Here is a 21,040-nt window from a genome sequence, read left to right on the forward strand (position 1 = left end):
GGAGCGCCTCCGTGATACAGAGAAGAGCAGTCTCAGTTGAATGACTAGTCTTGAAACCTGACTGATTTGGATCAAGAAGGTCATTCTGAGAGAGATAGCGGGAGAGCTGACCAAGGACGGCACGTTCAAGAGTTTTGGAGAGAAAAGAAAGAAGGGATACTGGTCTGTAGTTGTTGACATCGGAGGGATCGAGTGTAGGTTTTTTCAGAAGGGGTGCAACTCTCGCTCTCTTGAAGACGAATGAATGAAGAATGCCACCCTTGCTCGGATTTCATCAACCTTGTTGTCGAGAGACTGGACATTGGCAAGAAGAATACTGGGAAGTGGTGCGCAATGTGCCCTTTTTCGGAGTCTGACCAGAACACCGCCGCGTTTCCCTCTTTTTCGGAGTCGTTTCCTTGGGTCGCTGCATGCGATCCATTCCGTTGTCCTGTTTGTAAGGCAGAACACAGGATCTGCGTCGCGGAAAACATATTCTTGGTCGTACTGATGGTGAGTTGACGCTGATCTTATATTCAGTAGTTCTTCTCGACTGTATGTAATGAAACCTAAGATGACCTGGGGTACTAATGTAAGAAATAACACGTAAAAAAACAAAAAACTGCATAGTTTCCTAGGAACGCGAAGCGAGGCGGCCATCTCAGTCGGCGCCGGAAGTCAATGTTTAGAACTGTGTTTCCCGCAAAGTGCATTTTGGCAAATGTTTGAAAAAAATAACGTTTCATTAGCTGCTACATTACAGGAGTTGCAATGTTCAATAATAGACTATAGCCTTTTGCCTGTAAGACGGTAGGCTTGCTATAGTTGCATGTTTCCATTAAGCTCTTCATGAAAAATGTCCAGTCCGTGTATGCATGTACTGTATGTATCAGAGAGGAAGAGGCGAAGTGAGAGGTTTCACTCTCGCCAAAATATGTCCAAAATATGTCCAATGCGTTTCTATGGGCTTCTTTTGGGCCTAAGCTTGTTTCCTGCCTTCAGACGACTCCCATTGTTAAGGCAGAAACATAAGCATCTCATCATTATATGAAGATCTCTGATCGTTTTTTCTGTTGGCCACGTCATTATACTGTTTGGAAAAAATGTAACCGTTTGTTGACCGGTTAATGATGGTCAGTTGGCAGCAAAACTGACCAAAATTTGCATCCCTACTGGGGACCATTCTCTCATCCAATACAGCACCTTCCATCTTCATTGCCTTAAATCACGTCTCATTTCTATCATATTAACGGTTGATAGACAGTGAAATGACCAAGCCCTCTCCTCCTCTCTCTGCCCACAGTAACCAACTACAGTAATGTAGTGAAGGCCCCAGGCTCAGATTCAGATGATGAGGACAAGCTGCACATCGTGGAGGAGGACGGGAGTCTGGCAGACGGGGCTGACTGTGACAGCAACGTACCCAGTGAAGATCACAACGGAGACCGCTGGGATGAAGGTGATGATGGTCTCACACACACACACACACACACACACACACACACACACACACACACACACACACACACACACACACACACACACACACACACACACACACACACACACACACACACACACACACACACACACACACACACACACACACACACACACACACACACAGTGGGACACGCACGCACACAGATCTCCGTCTCCCTCTCTCCGTGTCTGTTTCTTTGTGTGCTTTTTGCTGAGCGTTTACTGATGTACCGATTTACTGATTTTTCCTTGTACTGAACTCAGTAAAGGGGATGTCAATAAAGGATACCTAGTACCTTGACCGGGCTCTACCTACCGTGTAACTGTGATTCAGTGAAATGGAACGGGTACTACAGGCTGCAGGGTTAATTCTAAGACAGGAATCCTCATATTTAAACAGGACAATGCCACCAGGGTAGAGACCTTCAGCTTTCCAAAATAGACCTGCCATGGTGAGAGCTTTATGTTGCCAGTGGGCATTGGAGTGCTGTACCGCACTGTGACTGAACTAAGCTTACCTTACACACATACTCACACAAACAGTATATACACACACGCACAAACCTACATATACACACACACACGTGAAATTGACATCACCGCGGGACGAGTCTGACGTCACGCCCCAAAACACAACAATGTGAGGTGTTATTAAAGGATGTTAACATTTCAACAGCTGTACCAAGGCAATCTCGCATAGAGAATTAGCTCGTGGTGTGTATATATGTGTGTGTTTTTGTTTTTATTGTCCTTATGGGGACCATAAGTTCAGAAGTAGGGACATCACAAGGTAAAAGGCTATTTTAGGCTTAGTGGTTACAGTAGGTTTAGGGTTAGGGTTACAATTAGTGTTAGGGTTTGGGGTTCGGGTTCGGGTTAAGGTTAGGGTTCGCTTAAAGGTTAGGTTTGGGAAAATAGGATTTTGAATGGGAATTAATTGTTTGGTCCCCAAGAAAGTATTCAGACCCCTAGACTTTTCCCCCCAAAAATGACAGCCTTATTCTAAAATGGATTAAATCGTTTTTTCCCATCATCAATCTACACACAATACCTCATAATGCCAAAGCAAAAACATTTTTGCAAATGTATAAAGAAAACTAAACTAAAATATGACATTTACGTAAGTATTCAAACCCTTTACTCAATACTTTGTTGAAGAACCTTTGGCAGTGATTACAGCCTCAAGTCTTTTTGGGTATGACGCTACAAGCTTCGCACACCTGTATTTTGGGAGTTTCTTCCATTCTTCTCTGCAGATCCTCTCAAGCTCTGTCATGTTGGATGGGGATCCAGGCCCCTCAAGGACTTTCAGAGACTTGTCCCGAAGCCATTCCTGCATTGACTTGGCTGTGTGCTTAGGGTTGTTGTCCTGTTGGAAGGTTAACCTTTGCCCCAGTCTGAGGTCCTGAGCGCTCTGGAGCAGGTTTTCATCAAGGATACATTTACATTTTACATTTAAGTCATTTAGCAGCAGATCTCTCTCTGTACTTTGCTTGTTCATCTTTCCCTCGATCCTGACTAGTCTCCCAGTCCCTGCCACTGAAAAACATCCCCAAGGCATGATGCTGCCACCACGATGCTTCATCGTAGGGTTGGTGCCATGTTTCCTCAAGACGTGACACTTGGCATTCAGCACAAAGAGTTTAATCTTGGTTTCATCAGACCAGAGAATCTTGTTTCTCATGGTCTGAGGTGCCTTTTAGGAAACTCCAAGCGGGCTGTCATGTGCCTTTTACTGAGAAGTGGCTTCCGTCTGGCCACTCAACCATAAACGCCTGATTGGCAGAGTGCTGCAGAGATGGGAGAACCTTCCAGAAGGACAACCATCTCCACAGAGGAACTCTGGAGCACTGTCAAAGTAACCATTGGGTAGTTGGGCACCTCCCTGACCAGGGCCTTTCTCCCCCTATTGTTCAGTTTGGCCAGGTAGCCACCGCTAGGAAGAGTCTTGGTGGTGGAGGCCACTGTGTTCTTGGGGACCTTCAATGCTGCAGAAATGTTTTGGTACCCTTCCCCAGATCTGTGCCTCGCCACAATCCTGTCTTGGAGCTCTACGGACAAATCCTTCGACCTCATGGCTTGGTTTTTGCTCTCACATGCACTGTCAACTGTGGGACCTTATATAGACAGGTGTGTGCCTTTACAAATCATGTCCAATCAATTGAATTTACCACAGATGGACTCCAATCAAGCTGTGGATACATCTCAATGGTGATCAATGGAAACCGGATGCACCTGATCTCAATTTTGAGTCTCATAGCAAAAGGTCTGAATACTTATGTAAATACGTTTTTTCTTTTTTCAATACATTTCTAAAAATGTTTTAATACAATTTCTAAAAACCTGTTTTCGCATCGTTCATAATGGCATATTGTGTGTAGATTGAGGACATTTTTTGTAACGAAATAAATACTTTCTGAATGCATTGTACATGCAATGTTACAGGTCATTTGCGGGGCTGTTTGATTTGGATCGTTGATTATGTTGTTTGGTGCTGGTTCAGTTTGCCCAGTGTCTTAGCTATGGTGTGTGCAGTGGGTGACATTTACTAAGTATGTTAGCTAGTGGATGACATGGAAGGGACAGGTTATTTGACACAGTGTGATGTGACAGAGTTGTGTTTAGATCATGGTGACTACGTATGTAAACAGACTTATAGGACAGAATGTTCTTCATGGTTAGATAGAGGTAATCAGCATAGCTGCCAATACAGAACAGAGTTGAGCAATTATTTTTGTGGACTGCCTGTGATGCAGACAGTTTCAAGCTCTCAACAGCTGTCTCACACCTGACTGACATACTGTAGCCTACTCTGCAGACAGATCCTGTGGTCATTGATATCACTATTATGCCATATCCACCCCGTCCCTCTTAAAGGGGAAGTTGGGGAGGAATGCCATTGGTCTCTGTGAACATTAAACACTTCAAAAGCATGAGTTCTACTTAAATTGCAGAGGCTTTAGAAAGCTGGCTGCTGGCCAGATCCATGCCCGATCAGGCACATTCCTTCTCCCTTCCTCCTTTCTCCCTCCTAATTCTCTCTCTCTCTCTCTTTTCCTGCTCGTCTTCCACTCTCTCTCTCGCTCTCTTTTTCTCTCTCTCTCTAATAAACGCCAGCTCTGTGGGACTAAACCGATGAAACATAACGCAAGTCTCAGCCCTTTTCCTTTTAAAACCAACACACCTCCACACCCATTCTCTCTCTCTCTCTCTCTCTCTCTCTCTCTCTCTCTCTCTCTCTCTCTCTCTCTCTCTCTCTCTCTCTCTCTCTCTCTCTCTCTTCTCTCTCTCTCTCTCTCTCTCTCTCTCTCTCTCTCTCTCTCTCTCTCTCTCTCTCTCTCTCTCTCTGGAAAACAGTTGTCGGTACTCCAGGTCGGCGTAACCATTGAAAGCTGCAGCCACCCACTCATCTTTCCCTTACCCTGGCTGCTTGTGGCGCTCGCTCAAATTAAAGCCTTGACGTGGTTTTCACTCTACTGCAGTCCCCTCGCTCCCTCCCTCCGTTTTCCCCCTCTCTTCCTGAATCATTCCCCCTGATCATATGGTATCACTGGCCCCCTGCTCACTGTCATTACTCATTTAGTTCTAAATGAATATCCACTGTTGTACTGCCACAGCCCTTGGAGTAAAGCATTGCCTTTACCCACCACCTCAATGAAGAGGCCGGATGATTCTATGTACCAAGGAGAGGTGAAAAAGATGTATTGAGGTGGGATTTGTTCCATTACTGATTCATTAATGACAGTATTCTCTGTTCAGTTCAGAGTGAACGGGTAGGGAGGAGAGGAAAGGAGAATGTGTGGTTTAATACTAGGAGGTAGCCACTAATATATAGTCAGTGATCTCATGAAACCCAGGTTTAACTGACCTGCCTTATGGAAATATACAGAGTTCTTTCCACGCTGTAAGATTAGCGTGTTATTAGGCATGGCATGTGCTCACGTCATATGGTCGATAGACAGTATGATGATTTCGTTTGAGTAAATTCCTTCTGTCTGGTCACTGCTGTTCACCTAATAGCTCGTCTGCAATGGGCCATGCGTTTCTCCCGAAGATGAGTCTCAATAAAACATTTGAATGCCCTAACTCAGGATAATAGCTACAGCAGGAGTCATGGGCATTGGGGAGCACATAATAAATTCCTGTAGGGCTTAAGTCATGATACTCTCAGTCAGTAAGTTAAGACACCATGGAAGAACAGGAAAGGAAAGGGAAACCGACAGAGAGAGAGAGAGAGAGAGAGCACTGGGAAAGTTGTGTGGTGGATACTCAGGGACTGACTCTCTGATAATACTGAAGTCAAGTTAAGTAAATCATCCCGAGCATAGATAAGATAAACCTCACATTCATCCCAGATCCCACTGGCTTCCATCCTGTTGTTTCAAGATGATTTTAACAGACTGGGTCTATCACTCACTGCTTATCTCAGAGACATGCTGGCTCCCCCTCTCCTTCCCCGATAGAAGACACCTAGTAGGGGCAGGATGCACGGCCACAGGAAGTAGGGGTCAAAGGTGAGTCCAGCTCACCCAGGACAGGAAATGCTGATGTGGTCGTCTTGTATAGTTAGGCTCATGGGACCCCTCTGTATCAGGTTACAGAGATAGTGTGTGGGTGTTCTGATGATTCTGGCCTTCTAGCGTAAGCTAGAATTGAATTCTTTATTTAAGCACAACAAGGGAAAAGGATTTTTATATCAAGGATCAAGGTCGCTATTCACGTAATAAACAAGTAGTCCCTGAACAACGGCCACCATGGGGGAAAACAGCTGCCGTTCCCGATCTGCACTCATACAGCATAGCATAGATGTACATAGTTATTACTTCTAAACATACGCTTAGGGTTCTCATACGCTTTTTGGGGTTCTCATATGCTTACAATGTTGATTTGATTATTGCTTGAACAGTCGCTAAGATTATATTTTGTTGGTATTTTTGCAAAATACCTATTTTGGATGCAGTAGTTGTTAGCTAGTATGCTAGTTAGTTAGCCAAAGGGCATTTATACTGGTTGAAGTGTTTTTAAAGTATAATGCAGTTGATTGGCAACGATGACACAAACATTATATTAAGCAGGAGTGGGCAGAAGATTCATACGAGTCTTACAATCCAATTAGAATCCAAAAGCAGTGTGAAATGCACTCATAAGCAACATTTTATTCATAAAATCTTTATTTCACCTTTATTTAACCAGGTAGGCAAGTTGAGAACAAGTTCTCATTTACAATTGCGACCTCGCCAAGATAAAGCAAAGCAGTTCGACAGATACAACGACACAGAGTTACACATGGAGTAAAACAAACATACAGTCAATAATACAGTATAAACAAGTCTATATACAATGTGAGCAAATGAGGTGAGAAGGGAGGTAAAGGCAAAAGAGGCCATGGTGGCAAAGTAAATACAATATAGCAAGTAAAACACTGGAATGGTAGTTTTGCAATGGAAGAATGTGCAAAGTAGAAATAAAAATAATGGGGTGCAAAGGAGCAAAATAAATAAATTAATTAAATACAGTTGGGAAAGAGAATTCCCCCGTGGTGGAATTCTTTTAATACTGACTCAAATCAAATGTTATTTGTCACATGTGCCGAATGCAACAGGTGCAGACCTTACCGTGAAATGCTTACTTACAAGCCCTTAACCAACAATGCAGTTCAAGAAATAGAGGTAATAAAATATTTATTCAATAAACTAAAGTACAAAATAAAAAGTAACACAATAAAATAACAATAGCGAGGCTATATACAGGGGGTACCGGTACGGAGTCAATGTGCTGTACCCCCACAGGTTAGCCGAGGTAATTTGTACATGTAGGTAAAGTGACTATGCATAGATAATAAACAGCGACTAGGGGCAGTGTAAAAACAAATGGTTGGGCCATTCCTCTGACACACCTAGTATATAGGTCCTGAATGGCAGGAAGCTCACACTGAGGGAGAGGTTGTTGTCCTGGCACCACACTGCCAGGTCTCTAACCTCTTCCCTATAGGCTGTCTCATCGTTGTGTCGTCAGCAAACTTGATGGTGTTGGAATCGTGCTTGGCCACGTAGTCGTGGGTGAAAAGAGAGTACAGGAGAGTACATCCTCACATAGGTGTTCCTTTTGTCCAGGTGGGAAAGGGCAGTGTGGCGTGCGATTGAGATTGGGTCATCTGTGGATCTGTTGGGGCAGTATGCGAATTGGAATGGGTCTAGGGTTTCTAGGATGATGGTGTTGATGTAAGTGCTACAGGGCAGTAGTCTTTTAGGCAGGTTTCCTTCGCTTTCTTGGGCACAGGGACTAAGGTGGTCTATTTGGGGCGGCAGGGTAGCCTAGTGGTTAGAGCGTTGGACTAGTAACCGGAAGGTTGCAAGTTCAAATCCCGAGCTGACAAGGTACAAATCTGTCGTTCTGCCCCTGAACAAGGCAGTTAACCCGCTGTTTCTAGGCTGTCATTGAAAATAAGAATTTATTCTTAACTGACTTGTCTAGTTCAATAAAGGTAAAATAAATAAAACATTTGCTGAAGGAATGAGACTTGGAAGAGTGGCAATGCGAGACTAAATCAATGCAAATCTTTAGCTAGGTTCCAGGAATTGTGAATATGGCCATTAGAGGCTGGTGGGAGGAGTTATAGGAGGACTGGACTCATTGTCATGGCTGGAAGGGAATCAATGGAACAGAGTCAAACACGTTGTTTCCATGTGTTTGATGTGTTTGGTACCATTTCAGTCTAGACATTAAAATGAACCCGTTGTCCTATAGCTCCTCTTACCAGCCTCCTCTGATGGCCATGGTGGGCCGTCACTTTATGAACTCTCTATCAAGCCTCTTACCGTAACAAAATATTTCCCATGAAACCATGTGGTTTTGGAACACTTCACATGTGGATATTTTTCACATGGGATTACACAGGTGATGCCCTGCAAATATAAATGAGTCGTTAGGATGTCCCCGGAACGTCACGCAGTCAAATTGTTTTCAACTTTCAACTGATATATTTGACACACACAATTACATTGTGTATGTTTATTTATATAGCAATTATTATTCAACATGTCCTCACCTGGGATTTGAACTCAAAACTTTTTGGTTCACGGTATTCTGATCTTCCTGCTACGACGCCATATCAATAACACATTTTACTTGGATTCCTACACTTTGGACTTCAAAGTAAATCTCAGATTTGTGAAAAATAAAAAATGGTATATTTATCATATTGATTCAGGAGTAACATTGAAACAGAATCATATCCCCCACCAACATTAGACAACTATACACACACAAAAACTCAAATTGCTGAAATAAGTAAATTAAATCAATGATGAAAGAATAGTCAGATTAACTGATAACTAAAATAGAAGTGCAGAAGGCACTCTTTGCTAAGTGCAGAAATGTATTATAGGTAGTGAATCTGTAGGGGACTTCTGAGCACAGGAGGTTGGTGGAACCTTAATTGGGGAGGACGGGTTTGTGGTAATGGCTGGAGCGGAATTAGTGGAATGGTATCAAATACATCAAACACATGGTTGACATGTGTTTGATGCCATTCCACTTGCACCGTCCTCCCCTCGGCAGCCTTCGCCGCTTCGAAACATTTTACAGACTTTGTGGCACAACAGAAAGTTCAGTCTAACACAAATTCAGAGATGTTGAGTTCAAATCCTAGGTGGGGTCATATTAAAAGATCAGGTCTAAGTGATCATGTCAAATGTAATCATATTGATTAAAGATGTTTACAATATTTTATCTTGAACTGTGTATCACTTGCTTTTCAACGCCATGCCACTTTATTACATACCTAAACACACAAAAACACATGAAAAAGCTGTTTTCACATGTTGAGCTGAAATGTTCATGTCAAAAAACAGTTGTCCACTATGTTCACATGTATTACATTTACAGTATTACACCCACTGTTCCTAGGCCGTCATTGAAAATAAGAATTTGTTCTTAACTGACTTGCCTAGTTAAAGAAAGGTTAAAAAAAAATCTATATATTTTTTGAAACATGTAGGTAATAAAGACGCGGTCAGGGAGAGGTTGAAAATGTCAGTGAAGACACTTGCCAGTTGGTCCGCACATGCTCTGAGTAGACGTCCTGGTAATCTGTCTGGCCCCGGGGGCCTTGTGAATGTTGACCTGTTTAAAGGTCTTGCTCACATCAACTATGGAGAGCGTGATCACACAGTCATCCGTAACAGCTGGTGCTCTCATGCATGCTTCAGTGTTGCTTGCCTCAAAGTGAGCATAAAAGCCTTTTAGCTCGTCTGGTAGGCTCTCGTCATTGGGAAGCTCACGGCTGGGTTTCCCTTTGTAGTCTGTAATAGTTTGAAAGCCCTGCACAGACAATTACAAAATACATATTTTATAAATCTTCTTTAGAGTCTAGTCAGATAACTCCAGAACCTGTCCAAGTTTTTCACTCATGCTTCAGTGAGTTCACGTCCATGTGTCATGTTTGGCCATGTTGAAACATGCTGATAAACTGACTTTTCATAGACTGCCTGATTGACTTTGACCCTTGTGGCCTTCAGCTCTTATTTACTGTAGCAGAGGTCTGAGAGAGACGGTGAATGGGGCCATAACCGTAACAACCAGAGACCTGTAACACCAAGGTGCCGACCGCCAGAGCAACCCTATCTCACACACACACTCTACATTCAGTCTCCCGGGTTGGTGTGTGTGTTGGAGATGTAGGCTGTTACATCATTATGAGACCCTGAGTGAGGCAGGGATCAGGTAACTTCAGGACAGGGTAGTGGACTGTAGATACAGAAAACAGCAACATGTGGGACTGTTGAAATAGGTTGTTATTTAGCTGCTTAATGTTATTAGAAGAACATTGAACTGCAAGAAAAATTCAATCTTACAAATCTAGCTCAACGGTGAAAAACTGAAGACATTTCTGAATGGTTGAGAGAGAGAGAGTGAGGGATCCATTGAGGCCATGGGAAGTAACGCTGTGGCTTAATGTGAGGGTTGGGAGGCACTCATCTGTTTCTCCCCCTCCATCCTATATTGAGGGTGGATATAATCCTGCAGTCAGACTTTCTCAGCACCTGATGATTACATCTCTCTTTTTCTCTCCCTTTGTATCTCTTGCTTTCTTTCTCTGGTTCTCGTTCTTACATACACTGTGTTGGCCACTGGATTTTTTTCACACTCACTTTCACTCGCTCTCCTTCTCCTCCCTCTCCTTTTTTTTGCTGTGAGGCGGCGGGATGGAGGAGGTTCGGCTGAATGTGTTTAATAACCATGGAAACCAGTAACTGTGTGTGTGTGTGTGTACCGTGTCGTTGGCGTAGGGATGTGTGTTCCGTGTAGTGGAACCGTCCATTTCTCACCTTGTCTCATCGCTGTTATAGTGCACAGGAGAGAGCTAGGAGAGAGCCAGCCAAGGGATGGGCCCTGTTAAGTAGGAGGGCTGTTGGAATTTACTGGGCCTGCCTGGCTGAGTCACGGAGCGTACAAGCTCCCCTCTGACACAGCAACACACAGCTGGGTCTCACTATCACAGCTCTTTACACGCTCGGAAAAACCTTGACACTTAAGAAACTAACAGGAGAATTAAATTCCCCTTGACTACTCAGTAAATAAAAGTTGTCTCTCTTTAGGGAGGTAAACAATGCCGTTAGGTGTTTTATAATCATACTCTCTCACTTCCTGTCAAAGTGAATGTGTTCCTACTCTGTCAACCTACCTGGTAAAATAAGGGTTAGTAATAATGACAATAACTAGGTTTATTTCTTTATTGTTTTAACTGCTGTCACGCTATACCCTGTTGTGTACGTGCTTCAGGAAGCGAAGCCGAGCAGAGAGACGGAAGCGTTCCACTTCCTAAATGTGTCCTCGAGTTATGCTGTTTCCTACAGCCTTATTTAGCTCCTTTAATTAGCCCTCATTACTGGCGCAACGGCAGCAAATGTGATGCGGAGGAGAGAATATGCTCCCTGATAACGAATCTCATTTACTGGTGTATTAGGATATTAGTTCCCACAGTGGCCAGGTTGTTCTTTCTTATCCAGAGAGGAGGTTGATCTCGGCCTGGGGTTTGAGGAGGCAGTGAGGCGTTTATGTCTGAAGTCTATTGCATTGGGATTGGTTGATTCTAGGGAAACATCAGATGTACTAACTCACCTAGTTGTAGGTCACAGTTATAATGTATTACAATTGTGATGTTTTATAACAATGGAGAGGATTTTTGATGTCCCTTTCCTCATGTTCTTGTCCAAATAGTTGCCTGTCCCTGTGTTTCAGCGAGGGAGGAGTGTGGTTCTGATGGGGAGGATGACGGCAGTACAGATGCTCTGGTGGAGGAGATACTGCAGCAGGGAGACACGACCATCATCTACCCAGAAGCCCCTGAGGACGAGCCCTGCCAGGGGACGCCCGAGGCCAGCGGACATGACGAGAATGGTAAAGACAGACACACACCTCACCTGCACACCTTTCTCACACACACACAACATACATACCTCACTTCATCGCTCCTCTGCTTTGTACTGGTTCAAAGTACCAGTTTTCATGAAATAGTGTCACTGGTTAGCCATAGATTCCACTCTGAGTCAAGCTCAGCACAGAGCAGGGGTAGCACACATTCCACAAAAAATACTTTGTACCTTGACCCCCCCCCCCCCCATCCCCTACAGGTTTGCCTCCAGGCAACACCTTGATTTGTTGTTCGGGCCTCTGTATCTCCCTCTAAAGGTGTTAACTCCCCCCACATTAACACACACACACGTAGGCACACACACAGCTGTGAATGGACACAGACTGGGCTTTTATGGCCTAAGAGCTTTTGGCTGTTACCTGTCATCCCCAGAGAGTTTGAAAACAGCAACACCTGAGCAAATGTCTCACACCTGTGTCAGTGATGATTCACTAGTACCTGGGCGATAATGTGTGTGTGAGAGACATTATGTGTGGCCAGTAGGGAGGCTTAATACATCACCTAACAGGTAATACTTTACCTGTGTGGGACCCACTGGAGCAGGAAACAACCCTGGGGAACTGGAGCCCGGTGTGCATGATGTCTTCTCACCGTGTTCTACCGTGTCTCCAGCAGACTTTTATTGGATGTCTGGGCATTCATTTGAAACCAGTGGATGTTTTTTTTAGAGAAAGATATAGGCTTAGATTTCCAATATTTCAAAGACATTACTCGTGTATACTAGTGCCGTTGATTGCACATTTACAACACCCACTATGTTATTAGTGAATTACCAACAGTATCCAGCTCGCTTGAATGCAAGTGAGAGTATGTTGCATCTGTCATGTAGTTCGTGTGGAAACTGTGAGTCTTAATAGAGGATCGCTTAGTACCTGGTGAAATAGGTTAAAAGAGAAAACAGTCCAGAGCTCCTGTGTCTATCAATCATCATAATCAAAAGGCCCTTACTATCTATTGACCCTCTGATTACTCTACAGACTAGCCCCCTTTCCATAATACACACACACACACTTGTCTTTCACTCACTCACACACACACACTCCCCCTTCTCTTACACACACACTCCCCCTTCTCTTACACACACACCGCCCCTTCTCTTACACACACACACACACACACACACACACACACACACACACACACACACACACACACACACACACACACACACACACACACACACACACACACACACACACACACACACACACACACACACACACACACACACACACACACACACACACACACACGCTTACATGCTCCCTTCCTCTCGCTCTCCTCCCCCACCAGGCACTCCGGATGCGTTCTCACAGCTCCTCACCTGTCCCTACTGTGCCCGCGGCTACAAGCGCTACACGTCCCTGAAGGAGCACATCAAGCTGCGCCACGAGAAGAGCGAGGACAACTTCAGCTGCTCCCAGTGCAGCTACACCTTCGCCTACCGCACTCAGCTGGAGAGACACATGAGTGCCCACAAAGCTGGCAGAGACCAGGTACCTGGTAACATAACACTAGATATGTAGTGTATGAAGATTATGTAGATAAAAGGTAATGTGATGTGAAAAACCCAGGAAGTGGGAAAGTAGGTGTTGATTAGTATTCCCTCATAACAACATTTTTTAGACATTTTGAACATTTCATTTCCCAGGATTGGATTTTTTGGGGCCAATGGCCATATGTCCAATGTTACTCTTGCATACATTTTTACGAGTACAAAGTGAATTTTTGTGTGACCCTCCATCCCCTCTCCCCTTTCTTCCTTTATCTGACAGAGGCACATGACACAGTCGGGGGGCAACCGAAAATTCAAGTGCACTGAATGTGAAAAAGCATTTAAGTACAAGCATCACCTGAAGGAGCACCTACGCATCCACAGCGGTGAGTGGACCCCTCAGTCACCATGGCATCCCTGTGTGTGTGTGTGTGTGTCTGTTTGTTTTTGTTTGTGTATGTGTGTATGTATTCTTTAATGTGGAAAAGCGTTGGGGTAATTGTAGAAGTTAGTTACGATTGGCCACGCCATCCGCCCAGATGTTTCTGTTTCCGTCAAACAAATATTTATGTTTAGTAACTCTGTGTATTTATGTGTCCTTGATTGAGTTTCAGAGCATTGTGCTCTGTCCTAATGTGATATAATTGTGTTTGTGTTGGCGAGCCGGCCAACAATTAAAGAGTATTTCCCAATGGTGCCATTACCTCAGCGTTTAAGCATTTTTGATATGCATTAGACCCTTTTTCCCTGGGAGGTTTATTCATTTACTTCTGCTCCTAATGGAGGTCTTGTGTGTGTGTGTGCGCGGGTGCGTGTGCGTGTATGTGTCTGTCCCTACAGGAGAGAAGCCATACGAGTGCTCCAACTGTAAGAAGCGTTTCTCCCACTCCGGCTCCTACAGCTCCCACATCAGCAGTAAGAAGTGCATCGGCGTGATCTCAGCAGTCAACGGCCGACCCCTGCCCGCCAAGGCCTCCCAATGCCCATCCCCAGCCATGCCCGCCTCGCCCTCCTCCACCACACGCACCCAGACCCGAGACAAACCCTTGCAGGAACAGCTACCCCTCAACCAGATCAAGATCGAGCCAATGGACTACGAGTACAAGCCCATGGTAGTGTCTCCAGCAGCGGGGGCAGCAGGAGTGAATGGTCACGGAGGAGGGGTGTTCAACGGGGGTGCGGCTGCTCCACTGCAGGGCGCGGTGCAGGCGGTGATGCTCCCCAACATGGGCCTGGTCTCTCCGATCAGCATCAACCTGGCAGACCTACAGAACGTCTTGAAGGTGATTTGTGAATTTGTATATCGGATTAAAAATAGTACTCTGTATTTAGTGATGTATCTGTAATTCAAGTACAGGAGAGACTGACTGTATGAGAGACAGACTGCATCACTTCTTCTTTTTATAAGAAACATTAATGTGTTGAAAATCCCAAATGGTTTATATAGTCAACTTACACACAGCCCTGACACACACACTTATCCCACCAGACCATGCCACCAGGGGTCTTTTCACAGTCCCCAAATGCAGACCAAATTCAAGAAAGCGTACAGTATTATATAGACCAATTATTGCATTGAACTCCGTTCCATCTCATATTGCTCAAATGAGCAACATACCTGGTTTAAAAAAAACAGATAAAGCAACACCTCACAACGCCTCTCCCCTATTTGACCTAGATAGTTTGTGTGTATGTATTGATATGTAGGATACGTGTGCCTTTTTTAAATTGATGTAGTTTTGTCCTTGAGCTATTCTTGTCTATTAATGTACTGTATTATGTCATGTTTTGTGTGGACCCCAGGAAGAGTAACTGCTGCTTTTGCAACAGTTAATGGTTATCATAATATAATACCAAAATACAACTTTGAATTCATGAAATACTTGTAATGTGCTTGTTGTTGCTATTTGTACAATGACTTATTAAACAATGCGCAAACCATTTTCATCTTTATCTTGAAGGTGGCGGTGGACAGTAACATGATCAGACAGATGTTGGAGAACAATGCTAAGTCAGCGGGGACTGGCATGGGGGCGACAGGTGTTCCTCACCAGCAGCTCATCTCAGCCATCAGTCTGCCCATTATGGGTCAGGACGGCAACGCCACCAAGATCATCATCAACTACAGCCTGGACCCCAGCCAGACACAGACCCAGCTCACTGCCCAGAACCTGAAAAAGGAGCCCCCGACCCTGGCTACAACACCAGGCCAGGCCCAGGCTGCCACAGAGCCCTCCAGCAAGACCCAGCAGAAACTCCCAGAGGACCTGACAGTTAGCAGGCCCCCCAGGAGCAAAGAGGAGAAGATGGAAGCGCAGACTACTAAGACCTGCCTGCTTTGTAATGAGTGCCCCAATGGTCTGGACGCTCTCCACACACTCAAGCACTGTAAGAAAGCCTCAGGCCTCAGGATCAATGGGGACAAATCAAAGTCTGCCATCGATTCATTATTGTCTGAGGGGTTCGGGGACCAGCCCAAGAACCTTCTGTCCCTCCTCAAGGCCTACTTCGCCTTAAATGTTGAGCCCACCAAGGAGGAGCTCAGCAAGATCTCCGACTCGGTCAGCCTGCCTGCCGACGTAGTCAAGAAGTGGTTTGACAAGATGCAGAGCGGTCAGGTCTCACTAGGGGCCCCGACCCCTCCGTCTGAGGAAGAAGGGCCCTTGTCTGAGTGTCATGGGACCATTGTTGTGTCCCCTAAAGTAAGATCAGAGCAGAACACAGAGAGCCCCACCCTGAAGCAGTCCAGCCCAGCTGAGGCCACTCCGGCTGAGGTTAACGGCTCTGGGCCCTGCCCGGCCTCCCCTACACCACTAAACCTGACCACCGGGGGGGCCGTCCCAGCCAAACCCTCCTCCTCAGACAGCACGGAGGTCCCCCTGGACCTGTCGCTACCAAAGCCCCTCCAAGAGGAGACAGCTGCCACCACGGCCTCTTACCAAGCCACTGTTTACTCCCATCAGGACGAACCCCTGAACTTGACGAAGACGTGCACAACCAAGAAAGAACTTCCGCTCTCTGCCGGCGCCGCAGGCCACCACATGACGAGCCAAACCTTGTCCTTTTACACCGCAGGCCCACAAAGTGCCAACCCAATCAGCATCATGACCACTCAGCTGCCCAGCGGGACCATCTATGCCATCACTGATCAGGGCAGCACGGGTGTGCCCTGTCTCCGGGCGCTCACCACCAATAACAACCAGACTATCCTCATCCCACAGTTGGCCTACACCTATACCACTACAGCTACAGCCAGCAGCCCTGCAGGGACAGAGACACAGGAGAAGACCACACTGCAGATCAACGGCATCAAGGTTTGTAAATCAGTGGATCAATCAATTCGTAATTTAAATGTATTTGTTTAGCTCTTTTCACAGCAACAGTCACAAAGTTCTTTACAGTAACCCAGCTTAGACCCCTAAAGAGAAAGCAGCAGTTTACATTTACATGACATTTTGGTCATTTACATAGCAGATGCTCTTATTCAGTCAGTTGCAAGGAAATCATCTGCTGTGTTGTGTACGGCCTTCACTACATGTATTTGAATGTGTTTGCTGGTTAGAGAAAATGACCCTGTTATATGGAAACAGTCTGGCATGATCGGTATTGCAGGTGCATGACTGAGAATCATGTTCTCTTGCTTAAGTCTCTCCCCTGACTTGGCTCCGGGTTTAGTGAGGGAGGAGGTGCTGGAAGAATGGGAAGTTCTGAGATGTAATCATTCCTCCTATTTTTCATTCTACCCGTGTCTTATTTGTTTTGAGTGAAACAACAAGGCCTCAACACTCAGGAGTCAGTCTATTGCCCCTTTAGTGCATCAATTCTTTTGGCTCTGTTCCACTGCAGCTCAGCCATACTGAGAAGGTTAAGTTCCACCTATCGAGCTGGGAACTCTCCCAGCTGAATGAATTTCTCTCCTGTAGCTCTGGGTGGAGGCGGTGGTGTTTTGGCACCACTGTCTGTCTCCTGTGATGAACTGTTTTGTTTCAGCGCTGGGAGGAGGAGGAGAGGGGGATAGGTGGACAGGACTCTAGTGAGAAGACCTAGCTCTCCTCTCTTCTCGCTCACTCTCTCTCTTCCCTTCTCTCTCAGGGATGTAGGGAGAAATAGTAGAATGATATTAAGTGGGTATTCATGCTAGAGTATACTGCCAAACATTTCAAAATGTGAAATGACTAAAAGTGTTAGTGTCAAAATGTTTTGACAATGCTATACAACAGAGGAAAATGGCCTAATAAATTACTCTACATTATACAGAAAATGCTGAATTCTGCCAGCAAACTCTAATACAGTGGTAAAGTCAGAGCCAGGACATGTAATGAATCCATAATGATGGATAGATGTGTGAGAGACATCACTCCCCGGGCATAGACCTGAGCTGCTGCTGCTGTCACCCAGCCAGAAGACATGAGGCAGCACTTACTGTAGAGACCTATTGATCTGTAGGAATCTGTTTAAACGCCCAGCCTCCTGTCTCACCATTGACTTGTTGTTGCATTATGCTTAACTATTAAGTCGATTGGCATAGAGCATGACTTGTTAAAACCCATAACTGTACATAAAGCTATTATATATCAGTTCCTTAATGATGCTGCTGCCTGCCACACTTCCTCTTTCTCTCTGTGTCTCATTGCTGAATACTCAAAAGTTGTTGACTGTGTCCCAAATGGCACCCTATTCCCTATATAGTGCACTATTTTGATCAGAGCTGTATGGGTCCTTGTCAAAAGGGAATAGGATGCTGTGCCATTTGCAACTCAGCCGTAGCCTACGCTCATGATTTCTTTTACACACCATTGATGAGTCATGATGAGGGTAAGGACTGGTTTTCAGGGCCAACACACCATGGTGGGATGATGTCATCATGATGGTATTTTTCACTCAGCCAGTAAAAGATTAACTGTGAAATTGTTATGGCGAGGTTATGATTCCCTGAGAGCCATAAACAGGAAGTGGTATTAGTCAGCCTACCTACACCATCCCTTCCTGATACTCTCTTTTTTCCTGGGAAACATAATGACACACCAATGAACTACTTAAAACTAAATCAGTTATAAATTCATTTTAGCTCCATATCACTTGTTTTGTATTATTGTCCTGCACATTTTGTTTCCTGTTTTAATCAGACAATGAAACTACTTCTCCAGGCTTCTCCATTGCTGTATTACTGTTAGAATTGATACTTAAAAACAGTAAAAACTATATTACATACAGTACCAGATAAAGGTTTGGACACACCTACTCATTCAAGGGTTTTTCTTTATCTTACTATTTTCTACATTGTAGAATAATAGAGAAAACACCAAACTGAAATAACACACATGGAATCATGTAGTTAAACAAATTCTTCAAAGTAGCCACCCTTTGCCTTGATGACAGCTTTGGTCACTCTTTGCATTCTCTCAACCAGCTTCACCTGGAATGCTTTTCCAACTGTCTTGAAGGAGTTCCCACATATGCTGAGCATTGGCTGCTTTCCCTTCACTCTGCGGTCCAACTCATCCCAAACCATCTCAATTGGTTTGAGGTCGGGTGATTGTGGAGGCCGGGCCATCTGATGGAGCACTCCATCACGCTCCTTCCTGGTCAAATAGCCCTTACAGAGCCGGGAGGTTTGTTGGGTCATTGTCCTGTTGAAAAACAAATGTTTAGTCCCACTAAACACAAAACAGATGGGATGGCGTATTGCTGCAGAATGCTATGGTAGCCATGAAGTGTGCCTTTAATTCAAAATAAATCTCAGACAGTGTCACCAGCATAGCACCATCACACCTCCTCCTCCATGCTTCACGGTGGGAACTACACATGCAGAGATCATCCGTACACCTACTCTGCATCTCACAGAGACATTACGGTTGAAACCGATTTCCACTGATCTAATGTCCATTGCTTGTGTTTCTTGGCCTAAGCAAATCTCTTTATCTTATTGGTGTCCTTTAGTAGTGATTTCTTTTGACCAAATTCGACCATGAAGGCCTGATTCACGCAGTCTCCTCTGAACACTTTTGATGTTGAGATGTGTCTGTTACTTGAACTCTGTGAAGCGTTTATTTGGGCTGCAATTTCTGAGGCTGGTAACTAATGAACTTATCCTCCACAGCAGAGGTAACTCTGGGTCTTCCTTTCCTTTGGTGGTCCTCATGAGAGCCAGTTTAATCATAGCGCTTGATGGTTTTTGCGACTGCACCTGAAGAAACTTTCAGTTCTTGAAATTTTCCATATTGACTGACCTTCATGTTTTAACCTCTCTGGGATATGTGGGACGCCAGAATCCCACCTGGCCAAAAGCCAGGGAAAATGCAGAGTGCCAAATTCAAATAAATTACTATAAAAAACAAACTTTCATTAAATCACACATGCAAGATAGCAAATTAAAGCTACACTTGTGAATCCAGCCAACATGTCAGATTGCAAAAAGGCTTTTCCGCGAAAGCAAACGATGCTATTATCTGAGGATAGCACCTCCGTAAACAAAGAGAGAAAAGCATATTTCACCCTGCAGGCACGACACAAAACGCAGAAATAAAAATATAATTAATGCCTTACCTTTGATGAGCTTCTTTTGTTGGCACTTCAATATGTCCCATAAACATCACAAATGGTCCTTTTCTTTGTTAATTCCATCGATATATATCCAAAATGTTCATTTATTTGGAGCGTTTGATCCAGAAAAACACCGGTTCCAACTTGTGCAACTTGACTACAAAATATCTCAAAGTTACCTGTAAACTTTGCCAAAACATTTCAAACTACTTTTGTAATACAACTTTAGGTTTGTAAATAAGAATTTGTTCTTATTCTAACTGACTTGCCTAGTTAAATAAAAGTTTTTTTTAAAAGCTGGTTGAGAGAATGCAAAGATTGTGAAAATCTGTCATCAAGGCAAAGGGTGGCTACTCAAATATATATATTTTTTTTATTTGTTTAACTTTTTTTGGTTACTACATGATTCCATATGTGTTATTTCATAGTTTGATGTCTTCACTATTATTCTACAATGTAGAAAATAGTCAAATTAAAGAAAAACCCTTGAATGAGTAGGTGTGTCCAAACTTTTGACTGGTACTGTATATTCACATAAATCACATATATAAGTAAGATGGCGCCAACAGAGAAGGCAGGATCGCGATGAGCTCTTAGGAAACTTTGCTCTTTTTGTTTTTTTATGTACAATTTTTTTGCATTATTAGCTCAGGAAATGTTTTGTTTTATTACATACAGCCGGGAAGAACTATTGGATATCAGAGCAGCCTTAACTCATCAGTACTACCAGCATTACAACTTCCCTGTATCAAATCCTTTACTCACTCTCCTCAGAGCAATTTTGAATTTTATTTAACCTTTATATAGCTTGGCAAGTCAGTTAAGAACAAATTCTTATTTACAATGACAGCCTACCAGGGAACAGTGGGTTAACTGCCTTGTTCAGGGGCAGAATGACAGATATTTTGCCTTGTCAGCTCGGGGATTCGATCCAGCAACCTGCGTTGAACTTGTTCAATTGAACTTATTCCAGAGGCCGAGCCAAAACATCACTGGCAGAGGAGAGGCAATCGAGGCAGCCTGCTGGTTCGACATAGGAGGTGCGCACATCACCCACCACTTCTGAGTATATTACTCGCTAATGTTCAGTTTTTGGATAACAAAGT

General features: G+C 44.3%; 1 protein-coding gene across 1 annotated transcript in view; it reads left to right on the plus strand.

Moving 5' to 3' along the window:
- Positions 1–21,040, plus strand: part of LOC124039844 (zinc finger E-box-binding homeobox 1-like) — a 104,870-nt gene that overhangs the window by 76,543 nt on the left and 7,287 nt on the right. The window contains exons 2-7 of the mRNA XM_046356303.1: positions 1,283–1,438; positions 11,704–11,862; positions 13,190–13,392; positions 13,672–13,777; positions 14,232–14,674; positions 15,353–16,705. Coding sequence (XP_046212259.1) covers positions 1,283–1,438; positions 11,704–11,862; positions 13,190–13,392; positions 13,672–13,777; positions 14,232–14,674; positions 15,353–16,705 — 2,420 coding nt within the window. The remainder of the gene's footprint in view (positions 1–1,282; positions 1,439–11,703; positions 11,863–13,189; positions 13,393–13,671; positions 13,778–14,231; positions 14,675–15,352; positions 16,706–21,040) is intronic.

This window comes from Oncorhynchus gorbuscha, linkage group LG07 (genome assembly GCF_021184085.1).
Source record: "Oncorhynchus gorbuscha isolate QuinsamMale2020 ecotype Even-year linkage group LG07, OgorEven_v1.0, whole genome shotgun sequence".
In the NCBI taxonomy this organism is placed as follows: Eukaryota; Metazoa; Chordata; class Actinopteri; order Salmoniformes; family Salmonidae; genus Oncorhynchus; species Oncorhynchus gorbuscha.